General features: G+C 44.9%; 1 protein-coding gene across 1 annotated transcript in view; it reads left to right on the top strand.

Annotated features, from left to right (window-relative positions):
• The window catches only part of GALNT18 (polypeptide N-acetylgalactosaminyltransferase 18), a 343,041-nt gene that overhangs the window by 282,004 nt on the left and 38,046 nt on the right, over positions 1-22,991 (top strand). Inside the window, exons 8-9 of the mRNA XM_065944890.1 lie at positions 5,715-5,852; positions 11,264-11,359. Of these exons, the coding sequence (XP_065800962.1) occupies positions 5,715-5,852; positions 11,264-11,359 (234 nt within the window). The remainder of the gene's footprint in view (positions 1-5,714; positions 5,853-11,263; positions 11,360-22,991) is intronic.

The raw sequence follows: 22,991 nt of genomic DNA, 5'->3' as shown, positions 1-22,991 counted from the left end.
CTGCTTCTGTTCTTATCCTCTATCTAAATGCACGATGCCCCCCTCTGCCTAGGCTTGTGAGCTTATTTCTGAGTGGCATTCTTTAATCATCTTCCATCCCCAGTCCATTACCGAGCCCACCTTTCCATTCCTCTCACTTCTGAGTTCAAGCCTTGCCTCTTCCTCTACAAGAGCCTCTGGCTGGTTTCCCTGACTCAAGTCTTACCCCTTAAATCTATCCTTCCCACTACCCAAAGTCATCTTTTTAAACTCACAATGACCATGTCATTGTCCTACTTGAAATCTTCAAACGACTCTCCATGTGCACGGGATCAGGCATAGAGCCCAGCATTGGACATGGATCTACACTTTCTCCTCCAACCGCCTCCCCAGTCCCACCACCCACCACCCTGATTTTGGAGGCTCTGCAGATGGCATGGACTAGGGACACTTCCCTGAGTGCCCCGTCCATGTCAGGCTGTTTCTTATCTCTGTGGTGGCCCATTTTGTCCTCTCTGCTTGCAATTCCTCTCAAAACTTCTTCCCCAGCCTCCACCCTTGCCACTTCTCCTCCATCTTTTTAGACTCAGCTCTGCTGACATCTTCTCTAGAAGCCAGTCCCATCTGGGAAGAATGCCCCTTTTCCCCTGCGTGTCTCTGTCATTGCATCATTACCCTGCAAGAGAATGTTCCGTTGTCTGAAAAATCTCTCTCTCATTAGATCAATGGCTCTTAAATCTGGCTGAACTTTAAAATCATTTGGGCTCCACCCCAGAGATTATGATTTAATTGGTTTGGAAGGGAACTAGGGATTTTTTTTTTTTTTTTTGAAAGCTCTTTGGGGATTTTAATGTTCATCCAGGCTGAGAATCACTGCTCTAGACCATGGGCTCCCTGAGGACAGATTGTGTTATTCCTATTTGTTTCACCAGGTCTAGCCCAAGTAAGGTTCATAGTCAGGGCTCAGTAAAACCTCACTAACATTTATTAACAAATGAATCTGCTGGCCACGTGTGTGATCCCATTCTCCTTTGATCAATGACTCCCAAAAACAGATCTACTGATCAATTGCATCAGAATCACTTGGAAACCTTTTAAAAATATTTATTCTGAGTCTCATCCTCAGAGATTTTGATGAGGAGGTGTGTAGTGGTGCCAGAATCTATGAAAAGCTCTCTAGGTGCTGGTTTGGGGAAGCCAGATTTGGGTAACGCTCATTTACCTGCTCATCTTTCCCAGCTCACCCATAGCATCACCTACTCCAGTAAGCTTTCTGTGACTGCTGTCCTCCCCTTCCCCATATCCTGGCTGCCCCACACCATGAGATGGACCAAGGGCCCCTTTTCTATTGCCCAACACTCTCTGCTTCCCTCCATGCTTCACACTCTGTGCAGAAAGTCTGTTTACTTGTCTGGATCTTTCAGACTCTCCTTTCAGACAGAATGTTACTTCTTCTTGCTTATGTTCATGATGCTTGGGACAGTGCCTGACACAGTCTAGGCACTCAGTAGAGATGAGTTTAAAAAGAAATAAAAGGAAGGAAATGTGGGTTCTGCATCCCTCTGTGTTTTCCCCAGGACTTTCCCCAGCTGTCCTTGACGTGGCAGCATCGCAATACCTTCTGCTCAGTCCCGGGCACATCTGCTCCCAATTTACTTAAGCTTCTGTCTACAAATGCAGAGCTGGAACCCTTCAACCCTGCCTAGTTGGCTACTTGGAGAATTAAGTAAGTTAATACGTGGAAGGACTTTGATCAGTGCTTGGCCAATAGAAAGCATTCAGTTCAGTTCAGTCGCTCATAGAAAGTGTTAGAGAAGTGTAAATTCTTTTTGTCGATGTCATCACCTGCACCTTCTGCCTTCTCACCTGATCTTTAGAATGCCCTTGTCAGGCAGTCATCCTCCCTTGCTGCCCTTTATGCAGAGTGCTTCCCGGGCCGTGCACTGAAGAGAACCAGCTTTCTCAGCCACTCCCTTACCATGTGCAGCCCCAAGCTTTTGGAAGATCAGAGGAGCCTTCCACTCATGCTTCCTCTCCTTTAATTGAAAGTCAGTTTGCTTATCAGCAAACAGAAAGTCAGTCTGCAGCAAAGCATCAATATTTCCTTACGCAGGATTCGGAAACTCTAGACTCGCCCCTGCTTCCTCTTGCCTGAAAACGGGCTGAGTGCCAAGGATGACTCACCATGGTTGTTAGGCGACCACCATTCTTGAGGTTTGGCTACAAGGAATTCTGTGTGTGGCTGCACACACAGGCAGGAATACTGGACAGCTTTATTTGTGGCTAAGTATATTAGTGTCCCAGGACTGCCAAAACAAATTACCACAAACCAGGTGGCTTAAAACAACAGAAATGTGTTCTCTGGTAGTTTTGGAGGTCAGAAGCCCACAGTCAAGGGACTGCCAGGGCCACGCTCCCTCCAAAGGCCCTGGGGGAGGATCCTTCCTGGCCTTTTCCAGCTTGTGGGGGGCTCTTGGGGTTCCTTGGATTGTAGATGTGTCTTTTCATTCTATGCTTCTGTCTCTGTGTTTCCTCTACTTTCTCTCATAAAGATTTAGGATCATCCTAAATCCAGAATCATCTCAACATCTCTAATTAACTATATCCACAAAGACCCTTTTCCCAAATAAGGTCACATTCAGAGGTTCTGGGTGGGCACTGTTCAACCCTCTACACTAACTGTTTGGCACAAAGGGAAGATACGTGTATTGTTTTCTAATAATAAGGGTCAAGGTGACCTTCCCTGAGGAAGCTTGCTTATTTCCCAACTTCTGCCTCCGGCTCCGAAATAGAGTTTGATGCAATTTAGAGCGAACAGCACAGTACAGATGTGCTGAACCATTAAAATGGGAAGGCAAAAGTCAATTAATAAACAGGAAGGGGAAAGGGACATGATATCCAGGCTTGGAAGCTGAGCAAAACTCTGTTTCTTGAGTCTCCTAGAAGTTAGAGTGTACTATCTCTCTAAAGTAGATGTATTGTCTCTCTCCCACTTTTGATTAGGTTATAAGTAGAGAGCCAAACTCTCCCTTGATCCTGAATGTAGAAAGAAAGTTTTCCCATGGGAACCTAGATTTTTAAGGAAAACACAGAAGTCTTCCTGAGACAGATTCTTCTAGTGGCTTCCTGTAAAAGCTGAGACAGTGTTCTTTTGTCATCACATAAAGACATTATAGCATAAAGTGGGATGTCCTGGGTCCAGGGAAATAGCTTCGTGATGTAAGGGTAAAGTACAGAGAAATTTAAAGAGTTAGTACTTAACAGATTTCTTTAAGTTAATACTTAACAGAGGATTGACCAGGATACATTTATCGTCAATTGAGGTGTTCATTGTTTCATACATATTTTTTCAACTCGGTCTGATCCGTAGAGTTCAGGTGCAGTGCTAGACGAGGGGCACAGAGATCAGCAGGACACGTTTCCTGACCGACAGAGAGTGGGGGTCCAGCAGAGAAAGGCCAAGTAGAAGTTCCTGGGAAGGCTCTGGGCAGGAGCTGGGAGCAGATCAACCATAGAAGAGGTTGTCAAGAAATGCTCAAAGGGCATAACCTCACTGAAATTGCACCCTGGGATTCCAGAACTTAAACCTTCAGGCTGTAGCAAGTTCAAATTTTTACATGACCTGAACTCCAGTAGACAAAAATAAATGTATTTCTTCTATATCTATTTTTGTTTTGACTCAAGCCCCTATTGTCTGATATCAAAAATGTGTTCTGATCATGTCCAGATACATGCAGCAACTCTCTTTGTGGTTTTTCCCAGGCATTTCAGAGTTAAACTGTCAATTTCATTATTTTCCCAACCCCACTAACTTGATCCCAGAATTGATGGTAGAACCAGATGGGTCACACTGGCAGCCCAGGGACTGCAGTGTCAGAGGTAGAGACCTGTGCTTCCCTATCCTCCTGTCTCCACTCTGGGCTGGTATCTCATGAGATGACACTTGCCTCGGCTGGTCCCTGGCTCCATGGTGTCATCCTCTGAGATATCACCTGTTTCCATCCGATCCCCAGCTGGAGGGAGCCCTCTCCATCTTCTGCTGTGGCATCAGCTCTTTCTCAGCTCATTCTGTGCCCTGTTCAACAGCTGGGGTGCAGGTCCCAGGGCTTCCTGGGACCACAAGAAATGTGGGGGTTTCTCTCTCGCTCTCACTCAAGGACACACCCTTGTCTCTGTGACTGCTCCTTGCCTGCTGCACCTCAATGGCTCAGGGCCACCTCTTTGGTATACCTGGGAAATGAGGGACACAGTACTGTCTATGCTAAGCATCCCCCGCCAGGCTTAGAGAGAGGGGCTCTGCTTCTTCCACAAGAACTTGGTCTAAGCAGTCAGGAGGGCAGGCTCCTGCAAATACCCTGTAAATTTTAAAGCACAAACTCCAGACCCAGGCTGATTGGGTTCAACTTTCAACTCCATCACTTACTAGCTGTGGAATTTGGGCAAGTCACCCAGGACGTCACTGAACCTCCCGCATCCGTAAAGTGAGGGTTATATTGTGCTTCCTCATGAGTTTAAATAGGACCATATATGTAAATTTAATATAAAGTGAAAATGAAAGTTGCTCAGTCATGTCTGACTCTTTGTGACCCCATGAACTATATAGTCCGTGGAATTCTCCTGATCAGAATACTGGAGTGGATAGCCATTCCCTTCTCCAGGGGATCTTCCCAACCCAGGGATTGAACCGAGGTCTCTTGTATTGCAGGTGGATTCTTTACCGCTGAGCTGCCATGGAATCCTAAAAATTTAATATAAGTAAAATATAAAAATATATGTGTCTGTCTCATATAGAATAGAGCCTGGCACATTGTGTTGTGTAAGCCTTAGCTGCCCTGATCACTAGGAATAGTATTAGAATTAGCAGTATTCCATCTTCAATTCTTTTCCTTTCCTCTCCCTCTCCGCACACAGTTCAGAATCTCTCATCTTATCTTTTGAGATAGAGGTAACCGTGTTGTTGGTTCAGTCACTCAGTCATGTCCAACTCTTTGCAACCCCATGAACTGCAGCACGCCAGGCTTCCCTGTCCTTCACTATCTCCTGGAGTTTGCTCAAACTCATGTCCATTGAGTCAGTGATGCTATCTAACAGTCTCTTCCTCTATTGCCCCCTTCTCTCCTTCCTTCAATCTTTCCCAGCATCAGGATCTTTTCCAATGAGTCAGCTCTTCACACAAGGTGGCCAAAGTATTGGAGCTTCAGCATCAATCCTTCCACTGAATATTCAGGACTTATTTCCTTTAGGATTGACTGGCTTGATCTCCTTGCTGTCCAGGGGACTCTCAAGAGTCTCCTCCAGCATCACAATTTGAAAGCATCATTCTTTGGCACTCAGCCTTCTTTATGGTCCAGCTCTCACATCCATACATGACTACTGGAAAAACCATAGCTTTGACTATATAGACATTTATCACCAAAGTGATAACATTACTCAGACTATATTCTTCCATTTCTCTTACTTACACAAAGACTACAACTTTTTTTTCTTTAGTAATTTTTAAGGACTTAGTCCCTTTATTTTCAACGGCTTTTGATAACAGTCCCCATCAGTGCTGATCTCCTGTTTTGCAGACCAAACAGGTGTGGGTATGGGGCCAAGGCACACATGGGGAAATACCTGAGTTAAGTTCCCAGGTAATGCCTTCACCAGGCAGTCTCCAGAACTGTGGTTAGGGAGGTTCAGGGGAAAGTTGTACCATGGTGGTGGCTGCATCTCTGTGTTTGCATCTTGCACAGGACTCAGGAATTGACATTGGGGACATCACTGCAAGGAAGGCTCTGAGAAAACAGCTGCAGTGCAAGACCTTCCGGTGGTACCTGGTCAGCGTGTACCCAGAGATGAGGATGTACTCGGACATCATTGCCTACGGGGTGGTAAGGAGCCCGCCTTGGGGTTTCATCCAGACACGTCCACCCAAGTGGGACCTGTGGTAGACCTGTGGACAAGAGGCTGGTTTCTGGAGCTTCATGTGAAGTAGCCTATACATTCATAGCCCACACCTCTCCATTCCCTTGAGAGAGGTGCTTAGCCTCTCCTTTCAATCCTAAGCAATTCAGCTCTGGCCCCGAACATGAATATGCCACTTAGTAAAGCAAAAACATGCAGTTAAGTTAAGATTGCAAGACACCCCCAACTGTTTCCCAAGCATGGGTGCCTGAGATTCTACTGACCAGCCTGCATGCCTCTCTTACCCAAGGTGCTATGTCTTCCATTCACGCAGAGCCTCCTAGAAAGCAGATTTGGGAAACATATCCCTCCAGAGTTCATTGGATTTTGAGTGATGTTTTAGTACCACTTATTGATTGGCAGTTCCCCCAGCAGAGGCAGCAAGACAGAGAGGCAGAGCAGAGGGTTTGGATCCACATGGACCCGGTTCCAATCTTGACCCAGCCACTTCCTGGGCAAGTGTCTTAATGTCTGTGAGTCTTAGTTACTTCATATGTTAAGTGGGGTAAAATAATGCTGTCCTCACGGGTAGAAGAAAGTCTCTGATATAGAAATGTATTTTGTGTCTGAGGTTAAAATACTCTGGAGATGATAAACTCTCCCCATGCTTCCAATATCCCCAGGACATTACAACTCTTAAGGTATTTTAAATACTGATTGATTTTTGGATATCTTTCCTGGTTTTTGCTGAGCGAACACATGAAGATTCTCTATGACAGCTAAGCCCTCACAATTAGCCTCATAACTATCCCCTGGGGTTACTAGGCTCAGTCCCTGCCCCTGGTGTGTTACAGATGGGGAAACAAAGAAGCACAGTGACCTGCCCATGTTCACACATGTCGTCAACCTGAGTGAAACTGAGTCTAGAGCATCACCTTCTGATATCACTCCCATTCCTCCCCTTGGACTGTCCCCTCAGACCTTGTAGATGTTCCAGGATGAAAACTTGAAGGAAGAATTCTTCCTTTGATGGTCTGTGGCCAGAACTGAGTTCAAGGCCCGCCTCAACAGGAACTTAATGGGCACAGCCTCAGCCTGGAGAGGAAGAATTCTGCTGAAGGGCTGGCTTCATTGTTCCCATGGGCCTGCCAACGTTCACATCCTAGGATTCTAAAGGAGACAGAGCCAGGTTCCCAGGAACTGCCCCTTTCTACCTCCCTGCAGGGCCTCTGTTGTCCCCGGAGGCCTATCGGAGGGGGTCATGTCTTCCCACGAGAGTCCCCATGTTGTGGCTGACATGTCCTGAGAGAACCGCCCAGTAGCCTCTCCCCTTCTCAGGCTGGTATAATTCAGATGTCAAACTCCTCAGCTGGTGCCGCTCTGCCTGAGGCCCCAGATCCTGTCTTCGCCATGGAAGCACACTGGACTGTGAGGTGCCCATCCGCCCCATCCTCCTCCCCGGAACCATCCTGAGGACACAGCTGATACACTGCCCACAGCACGTTATGTGCTGCTTGGTTACTCTTGGACCAAAATAGGACAGTCATGCCACTGTGGCTCCAGAGAAGCTGTTGGCCCAGGCCTCTGAGAGCCAAGGCAAGCTTCTGGATTCGTGGTCTCACCAAGCTATCAGCTGTAGCTAGAAGTATTCGCCAAACTCAGCCAGAGAGGCATAACAGTGGAGGTGTTTGCACGCAGCCATTGCAATCCTGGGTCTGGGCCCAAGGCATTCCTGTCATCTAAGCGAAAGAGTCGCATCTTAGGAGTACATATAGCACATTTACCATGTAGACCCCTCACCCAGATCACACCCAGAAACCTTTGGTTGGTCAAATAGTAAGTGGCATATCCATGTTGTGATCTAGATCTGGCTGAGTCCACAGTGAGGGCTGTTTTAACATTGTCATGCTGAAAACCATCCTCCCACCACTCCAGAAGGCTGAGCTGTGTCAGCCATTCCTGGGAATGGAAGAACTTCTGTGACCCTGTGCATGTTCATTTGCCAGCTACCGTTCAGGGCTCAGCTGGACCCCTTCTCTCCTGCCTCCTCCATGGTTGGGCTCTTACATGAGCAGAGACACTTGCTTGTCCAGGAGCATAATGAACTCAACTAGGGCAGTAAGGTGACAGTGGTTGAGGCAGGATGCAGTGCAAGAGCAAGAGGATTTGTGGAGCTGAATCTTTCTTCCTGGTGATTACTTTTATTCTGAAGTGGAGAGACCAGATGTCTTCTCGGTAAAGGTTTTTTTCTTTTTCCCCTCCAACTCATGCCTAAACTTCATTGCTCAGGTCAGATAACCCCTCGGAACTCTCAGGCCACTGTCAAGTCTGTATAACCCATACCATTAATCTAGTAAAAGGTCTCATTAATGCCTCTGGCAGGCAGAAGGATCATGGGCCTTGTAGTGTGGGCATGGGCCTCCTCTAGAATTACTGAGCTCCAGACCTGGGAGACAGCATGACTTTGAATAATCCTAGCTCTGGTGCTGACAGGAGAGATGGAGTAGCATCCGGAAACAGACATGCCTACTTCTGAAAGTTAGCTTTGCTACTTAATCACTGTGTAACCCTGGCAGTTTGTAAAACCTTAAAGGTTAGAGTCATATCACTTCATGGGTCATCTTTCACAGTCTCAGGATTGTCACTATTTGATGATGGAAAGAGCTTGGACTTTGGAGACAGACTCCAGCTCTACCATTTTTCCAACTATGAGGCCATTCATTCATTACTCATTTTCTTTGCTCATTCATCCCGTATGTACTTGCTGTCTAATATGTGCCAGGACTGTCCTGTGTCATAGGCAGTGAGTAAGCCTGAGACCTAGTCTGATGACTGATAGAGGAGCCAGGCAAGCAGAGAAGTGACAAGAATACAGTGTGTAAGTGCTGCGATCAGAGAAATGGAGGTATGGTGGCCTCACGCCCAGATGCAGGTCAGGAAAGGCTTCTAGAATGACAGAGAGGCTGAGAACCACAGGAGGAGGAGGGTTTAGTCAGGGAAAAGAGAAGGCCAAAGTGGAGGGTCCTTGCAGTGGGAACAGCATTACAGACCAAGAGGTGAGGCAGAGCTTCTTGCTACAACACACTTCCTACACCCTTAAGAGAGTTAATATTACCAACCTGACTGAGTAATTTTGAGGATTAGGTGGGATAATGCATGGGAAGCCCTTCACCTGGTACCTGGCACATAGATGTAGTCATAAAAGCTAACTTCCCTGAATGGCTTTCAGGATAGTTATTGCAGTAATAATAGCACCTAACAATTATATCACACTTTTGCTATTTGTCAGGCCCTGTGCTAAGCACTTGCAGAGATTATTTCAGTTAATCCACAAACTTATGAGGTTGGCACTATAATTATCTGTATTTGAGAGAGAGGAGGAAACAGACAAGGAGTTATGTTGCTTTGCCCAAGACCAAACAGCTGGAGCCAGGATTTCATCTCAGCCTATCTCTCCCAACTTCCTCAACAGACAACCTGCTTAATGGGGGATGGATGACACAGAATCAAAGAGGACTTTATCAAAAGTCACCACCCACCCTCATTCAGAGGCCAGCTTTGGGGTCCCACAGGAGAGCCACGTCTGACAACAGGGCTTTCTGAAACTTTATGCAGGTCTCACTAATGGATCCCGGCTTCAGATGTGACAGACAGCCCTCTGTGGGCCATGGGAGGAGTCCAGGGTATATTTGCATATGCTCCTCCCACATGGGTCAGTCAGGTAGTTGGTTTATCATAGAGGATTTTATGCTGCATGGGTGCTTCTGGGGCCCTGCCTAGGGAGCTGACACATGTTCATATTTCTTCAGAACCTCTAAACTCCAAGTTTGAGATTGAGCTGCTATCACCCAGTAAGAGAAAGGGAGCTCAAAAGAAAAGAATTTGACTCTGTTCTTTGTCCCCTGTCAAGAACAGGATGTTCATAGATCAAGTGTGGGCCTCCAGTTATCTGTTGCACTTCACACTCCTTAATTGGGTTCATTGCACTCCTACCACATCCATGAAGACTACAAAAATTTAGCCACTGTCTGCCTCTGGCCCTCCCCGGATAGATGACCCACCCGTGGCCCATTGCCCTGGTCTCCCCTGGATCCCAATCTCTAGCCTCCAGTTGTAAATAGAGTGCTTTGATCACTAAGAAGAGCTATGTAAGCTAGCTTCAGTGTAAGTGGGTAAAGATACCATAAGCTCTCTTACAGGCCCAGGAACTGAAGTACAGCTGGACCCAGGCACTCGTGCTGAGAAGCCACAAAAACCACAACGGGGGCAGGATCATCTCTCTTGCCTCTAAATCCATCTGCCTCCTGCTTCATCTCCCCCTTCATCACAGCTGGATTTCTCTGCTTGCACAAGCCCAGCAGAGACCCCATACCCGATCTAAATGGTCCCACAATCTGAGTGGCCATCACCCACTGAGCACAGTGTCTGGTCTCTCAGCAGGATTCCTAGGGCAGAATAAGAGGATGATGAGACAGTCACATTCCAGAAAGAGAAGGATGGGGAGAGAGGAGGAAAGAAAGAGAATTGTTAATTCATTCTGAACTATGAGTTGGTACCCTCCCTGATCTCCTCAGCTGTGGCATGTAAGCAGGGCCACGTGAACCATAAGCTGCCCTTTCCAAGGGCTGAGAGTGGGCTTAGGCCAGAAGGGGACATTGAATATCAGCTTTCCTACCTAGATGGGCTAAGATATTGGTTCAGAGTACTTTTGTACTGTTGATTGGCATGTGTTTGTAGGTCAGAATAAGAGACACCTCTCCCCTCTCCTGTTCCCTCTCTGGTCCCCTTCTCTCTTATTCACCCACCAGACCTTCTGCTCTAGGGAAACTTCATCAGCTGAGTCCCCACTGGGGCCTGGCCAACCACTGCTGGATCTGAAAGAGACAAAGAAGGCCTGATCCCAGGGGACATCCCAGGCCCCCAAACAGCTGACATGTCCCTCACCTCCCCCAACCCTCAGAAACAAAGTCTTCTATCCAGGGACTTCTGTCGGCCATTATGCCAATGAGCTCCTGCCAATGAGCCCCGCGGAGATGGCCCCACTGAGCCATTACGCCACCCTTGTGCAAAAGGAGAGGATGAGAAATGTAGCACCATCTTGTGTGTGTGTGTGTGTGTGCCTAAACCCTCTCAGCTCCCCAAATCCAGCATGTTGTTTAACAGCATCTGAGTTCTTATCCTTCAGAGGGGGCTGCTCTGCCTTCGACACCGTTATGCAAGGCCAACCCTGTTGGTTTCTTGGTATTTGTTGGCACTTGTTGATTTCTGTAGTATTCAGGGTTGACTGAAATAAGAGATGACTTTGGGAGCAGAGCCTGTCTCAGGGGAATGCTTGTTTCTCCTGATTTAACACTTTTATTTCTCTCTCTTATGTGACTGCCTCTCGTCTGGTGTTCAGTTGCAGAACTCCCTGAAGACCGATTTGTGTCTTGATCAGGGTCCAGAGACAGAGAATGTTCCTATTGTGTACATCTGCCATGGGATGACGCCCCAGGTGAGTGTTCTGAGATCCCCATGCCGGGCGTGTGCATGTGTGTGTCTGGTGGGAAAAGAGAAGCTAAACTCTGTCATGGCTACTCTGGGCCCATGGACCTTGGGGGCTTTTCATTACAAAGTATCCTCATGAGAAAAAAAGAGAGTCATATTTACATGCCTGGAAGGAGTCTAAAGGAGCAGAGGCTGGGATGCCAGGATCCCCTGGGGTGGGCACAAGGAAGGTGATATGTCTCTAAAGAGAGACGCCTGCCTCCGTTGGGAAGACTGTCATAGATTACAGTCCTGGCTCTGGCAACCATGCCTTTCCCTGACTGGAGGGAGCCCCAAGTTTCCCCTAGACTCCCTGACACCTCAGAATCTCTTCAGAGTGCCTCAGGTTCTGCCCTTTGGTCCATCATAGCTGGGACCAAAATTTATAGCCATGAGATCCTTTCTATGTCTTCTGATCTCCTAGCAGAGAATGAAGGGAAGCTTCCAGAAAAGTAAGTTATCCCCCTAAAATTCTCCATTCATAACCTAGGCTTCAGATATCCACAGAGGACATTGAGACACTGGCAAGAAAAATGGTTTATTCAACAAAGTACAATGGACAGTCAATGACCAAGAACACCCTGGACTGACCCATTATGATTTGGCATTTTCAGAGTTTACTTAAATTACCTCCAGAAGTATAAAATGATTTTTAAAAGATACTTTAGTATAGAAGATACGTGTGTTTGTGCAGTTGAAGTTAAGTGTTTTAAAGAGCTGTTACCTGCCTAAGCTGAAGGTTACACAACTGAAGGATACCGTGATGTGTCGCTAGGGTACTATCCCAAGACTTCCCAGAAATTGCCCACTGTGATCTCTACCACCTCGTCCTTTTTGTGGGCCAAGCTGCTGTGGCCACTGACTGGTCAGTCACAGTCAGCAGATCACATTATCCTCACACCACACAGTGTATCAACTCATTCTCCATTATTAGAATGGTATAACATTTTTAATGAGTGACTATTTTTATGCAAATATTTTGTTGGCATACAAAGTATATGCAGAAAATAGACAAATAGAAAATAGACAAAGTGTACAGAGTAATGAACTTTCAGAGCAAACACACCAGTGGAACAGCACCCAGGTCAAAAAAAAAAAAAACGTATTGCTTTGAGCTTTATGTAAATAGTATCATAGGGTATATGCTTTCTCATTTTGGAATCTTTCCTTCATTATTATTTCTGTAAAATGTGTCCATGCAGGTATATATAGTTGTAATTTTTTCATTTTTTTCTATCATGTCATATTCCATTTTATGAACATGTCATATTTACCATATATTCTACTGTTGATGGACAGTTGGGCTACTGCCAGGTTGGGAATATTACAAATACTACTGCTATGGACATTCTTGTCCATGTCTTTTTGTGTGCACATACGCTCATTTCTTCTGAATTTAAACCTAGAAGTCAAATCACTGAGTATAGGGTTGACGTATGTTCACTTTTAGTAGACACTGCCTATATTAGTCTGCTAGGGCTGCTGTAACAAAATGCCAGAAACTGGATAGCTTAAACAATAGAAATGTATTTGCTCACAGTTCTGAGGCTGAAAGTCCAAGATCATAGTGCCAGCTGAGTTGTTCTCTCTTTTTCTAGCTTGCAGATAGTCACCTTCTCACAGTGTCCTTGTGTGGCAAGGGGGAAAGAATGAGCAAGCTGTCTGGTGTCTCTTCTTAAAAGGACACTAATCCTATTGCATCAGAGCTCTGCCCTTATGACCTCATTTAACCTTAATGTGCAGGTCTGGGAAATTCTCAGCCTATCCACATTACAAAAAATGAGAAAGGTTGATTTGGAGAGAATAGCAGAAGTGCTACTGAACAATCATTGATTAAGAGAGAAAGGGTGGGGCTCTTGGACTTAATCAACCATCTCACAGCAGAAGGCATCAACAGAGAGGGGCTTGTACCAGCAGGGACATTGACAGTTTGAAGTAAAGATAAATCAGGGAAAGATAAAGGAACACTATTGGACTTCTTGGATTCTGTAAGATGGGACCATAAAGCTATTCAGTTGTGAACATGTACTGTCCCTCAAGAAAAGGGATGAAGGATATTGAAGGTGATTGAGAGATCATCAGGGCACAAGTCTTTACTCCTACCACTGGCCCCAGGGTAAGGCTGTTCACTCAAAGAATGGGCCTGCCACTCTGGTTTCAGTGGGCCAGAATGACCCTGCCCCAAGCCAATGGGTTGGGACCAAAGCAGTGAGCAGCTTGGGCAGGGCCACTCCAGAGAGCCAAAGGGGCAGGCTGCCCCGCAGGGCAGTGAGGGGTGATGCTGCCACCCCCGTGGGCCTGGAGGGCAGAGTATCCAGACAGAAGTGATTATTCTTGAGCCTTAAGATCCAGTGGAATTTTGCCTTTCTGTGTTTTGGGCTTGCTTGCGACCCACTACCCTTTTCTTCCTTCCAGTTTCTCCCTTTTGGAATGTGATCACCTCTCCTATGCCTGTCCCACCATCATATTTTGAAAGTGCATGACTTGTCTGATTTCACAGGTTCTTAGCTGGAGAGAAATTCTGCCTCAGAATGAATGATACCTTGAGTCTCACACATGTCTGATTCAGATGATATCTGGACTTTAGACTTTAGAGTCGATGCTGAAATGAGTTAAGACTTTCAAGGCTGTTGGGATGAAGTGAATGTACATTGCATGAAAGAAGAAAATTAACTTGGGGGGCCAAGAGCAGAATGCTATAGACTGAAACTGTATCTCTCCAAAATTCACGTGTTGAAGTGCTAAGCCTGTCTACATGCAGAGTAAGGAAGTAATCAGGTTAAATAAGGTCATAAAGTGGAACACTGATTTTATGGGGATAGTGTCCTTCTAAGAAGAGCCACCAGAGTGCTCCATCACGCTCTCTGCCATGTGAGGACAGAGCAAGAAGGTGGCCATTTGCACCAGAAACTCTCACCAGAAACTGAACAGGCCAACACCTTGATCTTAGACTTCCCGACTCCAAAACTGCGAAAAAATAAACAAGGTCATAGGTAGTTCCATCTTCCTTTAAGCCACCCAATCTGTGGCATTTTGTTATGGCAGCCAGAGCCATTTAATACACTGTCAAACAGTTTTCCTAAGTAGTCGTTTTAGTTTTTACCCCACCAGCCATGTATCAGAGTTGTAGTTCTTCCCCATCCTTGACAGTATTCAGTATTATCTGTCTTTCTAAACTTCTAGATACTGTGGTGGTTGTATAGTGCTATCACGTGGTAGTTTTAATTTGCATTTCTCTGATTGTTAATGCAGTCAGGCACCTGAGTTTCAGTTGTTCCTGAGTGTGGGTCAAGACGACCAAGGTCATAGAAGTTCCATCTTTGTGTAAATTCCCTCTCTGCATTGTAATACGTATGATCGACGACACAATAGGTGAACTCGCTTTTAACGAATCTAGGTGGAAACGTGTGCTGTCGATGTTCATCTACCTCTCTGGCCACATGTCGGATGTTTCCTCTGTGGGATGGTGGGTGCCTGTTCAAGCTGAGTCTGCCAGCTGCAGGTAACTCAGTATGGGGCAGTCTATGCTGTAAGGAGCATGGATTCTGGAGCCAGATTGCCTGAGTCCAAATGGCAGCTTTGAAACTTTCCAGCTGTGAACCTTTGGACAGGTTTTTTTAATGTGGGCCTATTTCTTTCACCTATAAAATATGGATTAATAATGGTGTATACCATAAAGAACAGTGTTGTAAGGATTTAATACATTTAAAATAATGTCTAGCATATAGTAAGGGCTCAGTAAATGTTTAGCTATTACTATCACAATGATGATATTATTATTATTATTCTGATCATTGAGCCTTGCTCAGTATAAATACCCTCCAGTTTCTAACTCCAGCTCACACCGTACTGACTTTCCTTGGCCTCAGGTGTCATGTGCTGTGGGTTCCAACCTTGGTCAAAGCTGACCCATAGCCTATGAGAGCGTTTTGCTATAGTAGCAAAAATGCATTGGGGTGGGGTGAGGACAGTGAACGGGGCATCAGGAAGCCCGAGGCTTGGTCTTGGCACACTTTTGCAATCACCTTATCTCTCTCCGGGCCTTATTTTGTTTTACTCTTTTACTGAGGTATGCTTTTACATTAAAGTATATACACATCTTAAGTATACAGTTCAGTGAGTTTCCACATTCGTAGACACTGTACAGGCACTATCTAGATCAAACCCATCATCCCAGTGGGCTTCCTCACTCTGCCTCTTGGTCAATACCCCCATCCAATGCTGTGTTAGTTGCTTAGTCATGCCCAACTCTTTGTGACCCCATGAACTGTACCCCTCCAGGCTTCTTTGTCCATGGAATTCTCCAGGCAAGAATACTGGAGTGGGTTGCTATTTCCTTCTCCAGGGGATCTTCCTGACCCAGGGATTGAACCCAGGTCTCCCACATTGTGGGCAGATTCATTACCATCTGAACCACCAGGGAAGCCCGGGTAATGACAATTTTCATCTCTAGCACCATTCATTAGTTTTGCCTGGGTCTGTATTCTTATCTGCCAGTGAGGAAGTTGGACTGGCCATCTCCAGGCCCAGCTCTGCCAGCTCTGCTAATCTGCTTACCTTGAATTCTTTTGTTCTGAAATCCAGTTGCCTGGGAAGCTGTGAGCTTGTGCTATACTTGCCAGGAATACTTGGAGCTTGCCTTGAGGCTTTGTAAATCAGCTTTTTGTTGTGGAGCTGCAGCAGGCCTTAAAGACTTGGGTCCCCCTCCCTGTCCCCCACAGAACCTTCCTGTAACTGGTCTGTACATGAACACTGGGGCCCAATTGCCCTCTCCTACTAGGCTTGAGATACACAGCTGTCAATACCCAGAGATAAGGAGGCTTGAGACCAGCCTTAAATCACACACATTTCCAAGAATAGGGAGGTGTAGGGACTCTGCTGTGGCAGGAATTTGTTGAGTCTGGCCTTCCCAATGAGTTGGGAGAGCTGGGGAGAACTGGGTTATCCTGGAGATGGGCTGTGTATCCTTGTCATGAGTTCATCCATCCATTAGGGTAGATTGCATCCATTAGGTGCAGGCACTGCTCATAGCAAACACCCTCTTCCAACAACACAAGAGAAGACTCTACACATGGACATCACCAGATGGTCAATACTGAAATCAGACGGATTATATTCTTTGCAGCCAAAGATGGAGAAGTTCTATACAGTCAGCAAAAACAAGATTGGGAGATGACTGTGGCTCAGATCTTGAACTCCATTGCAAAATTCAGACTTAAATTGAAGAAAGTAGGGAAAACTACTAGACCATTCAGGTATGACCTAAATCAAATCCAAAATCATTGTACAGTGGAAATGACAAATAGATTCAAGGGATTAGATCTGATAGACAGAGTGCCTGATGAACTATGGACGGAGGTTCATGACACTGTACAGGAGGCAGTGATCAAGACCATCCCCAAGAAAAAGAAATGTAAAAAGGCAAAATGGCTGTCTGAGGAGGCCTTACAAATAGCTGTGTAAAGAAGAGAAATGAAAGGCAAAGGAGAAAAGGAAAGATATACCCATTTGAATGTAAAGTTCCAAAGAATAGCAAGGAGAGCTAAGAAAGCCCTTCTCAGTGATCAATGCAAAGAAATAGAGGAAAACAATAGAATGGGAAAAACTAGAGATCTCTTCAAGAAAATTAGAGATACCAAGGGAACATTTCATGCAAAGATGGACACAATAAAGGACAGAAACTTATATGGACCTAACAGAAGCAGAAGATATTAAGAAGAGGTGGCAAGAATACACAGAAGAACTATACAAAAAAATCTTCATGACCCAGATAACCATGATGGTGTGATCACTTACCTAGAGCCAGACATCCTCAAATGCGAAGTCAAGGGGGCCTTAGGAAGCATCACTACGAACAAAGCTAGTAGAGAGGATGGAATTCCAGTTGAACTCTTTCAAATCCTAAAAGATGATGCTGTGAAAATGCTGCATTCAGTATGCCAACAAATTTGGAAAACTCAGCAGTGGCCACAGGACTGGAAAAGGTCAGTTTTCATTCCAGTCCCAAAGAAAGGCAAAGCCAAAGAATGCTCAAACTACTGCACAACTGCACTCATCTCACACGCTAGCAAAGTAATGCTCAAAATTATTCAAGCCAAACTTCAATAGTACGTGAACTGTGAACTTCCAGATGTTCAAGCTGGATTTAGAAAAGGCAGAGGAAAGAAAGTGAAGTCACTTAGTTGTGTCCAACTCTTTGCGACCCCGTGGACTGTAGCCTACCAGGCTCCTCCATCCATGGGATTCTCCAGGAAAGAATACTGGAGTGGGTTGCCATTTCCTTCTCCAGGGGATCTTCCCAACCCAGGGATCGAACCCAGGTCTCCCACATTGTGGGCAGATGCTTCACCCTCTGAGCCACCAAGGAAGCCCAACCAGAGATCAAATTGCCAATATCCAGTGGATCATCAAAAAAGCAAGAGAGTTCCAGAAAAGCATCTACTTCTGCTTTATTGACTATGCCAAAGTCTTTGATTGTGTGGACCACAACAAACTGTGGAAAATTTTTCAAGAGATGGGAATACCAGACCACCTTACCTACCTCAGGAGAAATCTGTATGCAGGTCAAGAAGCAACAGTTAGAACTGGACATGGAACAACAGACTGGTTCCAAATTGGGAAAGGATTACGTCAAGGCTCTATATTGTCACCCTGCTTATTTAACTTATATGCAGAGTGCATCGTGAGAATGCTGAACTGGATGAAGCACAAGCTGGAATCAAGATTGCTGGGATAATAACCTCAGGTATGCAGATGACACCACATTTATGGCAGAAAGTGAAGAACTGAAGAGCTTCTTGATGAAAGTGAAAGATGAGAGTGAAAAAGTTGGCTTAAAACTCAACATTCAAAAAACGAAGATCATGGCATGTTGTCCCATCACTTCATGGCAAATATATGGGGAAACAATGGAAACAGTGACAGATTTTATTTTTGGGTGCTCCAAAATCACTGCAGATGGTGGCTGCAGCCATGAAATTAAAAGATGCTTACTCCTTGGAAGAAAAGTTATGACCAACCTAGTATATTAAAAAGCAGAGACATTACTTTGCCAACAAAGGTCTGTCTAAGCTATGGTTTTTTCAGTAGTCATATATGGATGTGAGAGTTGGACTATAAAGAAAACTGAGTGCCTAAAAATTGATGCTTTTGAACTGTGGTGTTGGAGAAGACACTTAAGAGTCCCTTGGACAGCAAAGAGATCAAACTAATCCAACCTAAAGGATATCAGTCCTGAATATTCATTGGGAGGACTGATGCTGAAGCTGAAACTCCAATACATTGGCCTCCTGATGCAAGGAATTGACTCATCTGAAAAGACCCTGATGCTAGGAAAGATTGAAGGAGGAGGAGAAGGGGATGACAGAGGATGAGATGATTGGATGGCATTACCAATTCAATGGACATGAGTTTGAGTAGGCTTGGGGAGTTGATGATGGACGGAAACCTGGCATTCTATAGTCCATGAGGTCGCAAAGAGTTGGACATGACTGAGCGACTGAACTGAACTGACAGAGGTGCAGGGGAAAAGTGGATGGTGAGGAGGTAGGGCCTCTGATTCTCAAGGCTTCCCAATGGTATCTTCTAACCCTTAAGAAATTGACTGGCTCATGGAAGAGACAAGATAAGGAGGAGGAGGACCTTAGTACAAGGTCAGGGTACGTCTCAGAAGGGGACTGTGAACAGATATAGGCCTCAGGGATACTCTGAATCTCCTAGGCTTGGTCCAAATAAAATGCTCAACCTGCATTTCTAGGAGCATTTCCCCTCCTACTCACAGTTTTCAGCAAATCTCTTGGTACTATGGCCACAGAGGTCAAGGAGAACCCAAGGAAGTTCACAGGCGGGACTGCCATATGCAGTTGTGCAGGTTGTGCACTGAACAACTCCAGTAGTGGGGTGTGACGTCTCACATTGTTATCTGGGGAACAGAGACCTACTCAAGGTGACAGTCTTGCTGGCCTCTGTTATGAAACCTCATATATTCCTTCCTGAACACCACACTTGATAGGAAGCATAAAAGTGTTAAAAGGCAAATGATGAGGTATATAGTGGTCAAGAACCAGACTACCTGGGTTCAGATCCCAGCCTTATCACTTAACTAACCCAGTTCCCTGGGTAAGTGTCATAACTTCTCTGTGTCAATTTCACAACCTAAAAAGTAGAGATTATAGTAGTATCTACCCTTTAGGGTTGTTTTAAGAATTAAATAAACATTAATTTTAAGAATTAAACAAACAATAAATTGATGCATATGAAACACTTAAACAACAAACCTGGTACACAGTCATTGCTTACTAAATATTGGATAATTATTACTAAATTGGTAAAGAGACTCAAGACCATGTCCTTAAGAATGGGAATTGTGTAGCCTGGAGAGGAACAGATTCAAGAGGGATATGAAACTTCCAAAATTATAAGGACACAGAGTTTTTGAGTATAATGGTGAAGAAGGAAGAGGGAAAGAAGGCAGGACCTCAGGCTGGCTAAGTTTATCCTGCTGACTTTGAAAGTGAACCTCCCTTACTTCTTTTCTTCATCCATATTTCTAAGTTTTTCCATTTGGGGTTTTAAAAATACAGATTCTCAGAAAGAACATGGATCAACCATGTAATAACCAATCCCAAATCACACTAGCATTAACTAATTAATTCAAAAAAAGGAAAACATGACTCTTAAATTAAAATGAATATGTAATAAAAACATATCTAGCTCATTAATAAGGGAAGCAGCAAGCAGGTACTGAAAGCATTTGAGGAACTCAATGTCTATGGGCATTTTCTAAAGAAGAGTGTTAGAATAAGATTGTAAATTCAATCCAAAAGTAGTTAACTCCCTACAGAGAAATAAAATCATAGCCTATGGTGTGATCTTTTCAACTTTCTAGATAGAAATCTAGAAGTTACTGTGTCTGAGTACTAATCAAAAGGTTAACAGCAAAGTCAAACATAGGTATATTCTCTTGAAAAATTACATACTCTTGGGTGGGCTTGTTAGACAATGCTCCAATATGATATTGAATGGATAGATCATCTCCCTTCCCTTTTGCCTTTTTCCCAGGTTTTAGGTATTTCTCTTAGTCTTTTCACAAAGTTGGCTAAAGGTGGGGTGACTCTCCAGGCCATTAGTGACTCAGAAACCCTTGTGGATTCATAGCCTAAGCACATGGTCTTTCCCCCAATTATTTCCTAGGACAACTGTAACAGTGAAGCCCAAACTGGGTGGCTTAGAGAATGGAAATTTATCATCTCACAGTTCTGAAGTCTAGAAGTCTAAAACTGAAGGGTCAACAGGGCCGTGCTCTCTCTGAAGGCACCTGGGAAGGATCTATTCCAGGCCTCTCTCCTCAGTTTCTGGTGGTTTCTTGGCTTGTGGCAGCGAAATTCCCCATCACATGGTGTTCTCCCCGAGGGCTTGTCAGTATCCACATTCCCCCGTTTTACGAGGATGCCAGGCATATTGGATTAGGGGCCCGCCCATTCCACTCTCATCCTAATTTATAATTATATCTGCAGCTAACTTTATTTCCAAATAAGGTCACATTCTCAGGTACCAGATGTTAAGACTTCAACATATGAATTTTTGAGGTATACAGTTCAACCCCCAGCATCCCTAAAAAGAAAGGATGTGACTGGTAACCTGACTTCCGTGCCTCAGATGAAAAGGGCCTCACATCACCTCCTGTCACATTCAATTAACCAGAGTTATCACGTGGCCCTGCCTCAAACAGAGGACGTGGGAAGTCAGGGTTTTCTGGATGCCTGGAAGCCTTGTCTCTGCCACACAAACTTAGGTATTTTCTAAATCAGTTCCTCCTCTGACAAATAAGAAAACAAGAAAATAACATCTGGGAATGTTAACTTCCTGCCTGGGGTCACACTGTGAGTTACTGGCCAAGACAGGGCTGGAAAGGATGCCTGTATTTTAACTTCCATTTTCTCCTCCAGTTTTGTTCATTCATTCATCAGACATGGACTGGGTTGTCTTTTAGGAAGGCCTCACATTTTGGGAAATTTCATTTCCCTTGAAGAGCAAATCTGGTCTAGTAATAGGAGTGGTACTGTAGAACACAACTTCCTCTGGAGCCCAGTGGGTCTCAAAGACATCAGGGACCCCAGGCAGCTTGGGTGAGGCAGAGGGGCCATGTTCACATCTGGGTTCAACTCTTTGAGAGGTTCTATTTACATGTTGTTTGAAAAGTTCACTCTGTTAACGTTGTGATATTCCTAGGTCTCAGAGAAGGCCCTGGGTAGGAGAAAGCCTAGTGTAACTAATCAAATTAGTGAAGTGAAGCTGCTGGGAAGCATGCTAATTGGTTAATGAGTAAACGTAACCATTTTTTTTTTTAAATTAGCAGCAAATTTCAAGCAATCCTCAAAATAACTGAGAATATTAGCCCTAATTAGTGTAACAGCCTGGAAAATTTCTTCTGCTGGGAGAAATACAACAGTGGGGTCTCCCCACAGGCTCTATTTATTCAGTCACTCACTCATTCACTCACTCATTCATTCATTTGCTCATTCAGCAAACTTGCATTGAGTATTATGTCAGGCCAAGAACTGTGAGAGGCAGACAGCGTTACCCAGGTCTCTGACCTGGAAGAGCCCTGGTCTGGAGAGAGAGGTGGGCACTTAGATAATTACCATTCATATGATGCAACCTATGGCCCCAGACCACTTTCTCATTAGGCCATCAGAGGAGAAATGGGACAAGACAGGCTTTGAGGGCCTTTCCCACTCTTTCTGCCTGAATCTTCTAGACTGAAAGACACCCAGGGTGGGGCGGGGAGGGGTAGGTGCTTTTTCTATAGGAAAGCAAATTCTGTAGAAGAAGGAAGATGAAAGGGACCTTAATTCCTTCTAAAGTTTTTGAAATACTGAAGCTGTCACATTTATGCTTCAGGAAGTGCTTTTTGACTCAAAGTATAAAGATTAGAACTTACCCTGGAGATGAATTTCATGTTAAATCAGGTAATGTGTTTAAGAGAAGTATGGAATTGTAAATGGAATTTGTTCCCTTCGCTTTTTGGAATTTTTAGAATTTCTTCATTTTTTTCTCACTTGGCTCTCCATACATGTACACACACAGGCAGAGAGAGAGAGAGAGAGAGAGAGAGAGAGAGAGAGAAATGAGAGAAAGGACCAGCTTATTTGTCTGCTAATCACTCTCTAGAAACTGCCATTCCCACACGGGGTCATAATAGAGCCATCACCCCTGGCCTGGTTGGCAATACTCCCAAGGCCAACACATGGAGTGTTAGAGGCCCTTCATGGACTGTGTTTGCATCCCCAGAACTTTCAAGTAACATCTCAGAGACAGTTGAAAAGTTTTACTTCGTGGGCTGAGAATTTAAATCACTAGCCACTTCTCTGTGCACTTTGGCAGACTTATTCACTTCTCTACAATTTTTATCTATAAATAAATAAGAATGCCAGGCACCAAGTGATTGTAAGGTCTTGAAAAGCTTCCCTGAGTTTGTTTCTTGGCTCCTTGTATGTGGTTGTATCGCCCAGGTGTCAGCTGAGGACTGTTAGTACAGGACCCTGACTCAATTACAGTCTGGGAGGAGCCTCACCCAGACCTGAAGCTCTTGCTGGCCA

The sequence above is a fragment of the Muntiacus reevesi genome, chromosome 9 (genome assembly GCF_963930625.1).
Source record: "Muntiacus reevesi chromosome 9, mMunRee1.1, whole genome shotgun sequence".
In the NCBI taxonomy this organism is placed as follows: Eukaryota; Metazoa; Chordata; class Mammalia; order Artiodactyla; family Cervidae; genus Muntiacus; species Muntiacus reevesi.
The sequence above is the reverse complement of the archived record's forward strand: the minus strand, read 5'-3'. Positions and strand labels throughout refer to the sequence as shown.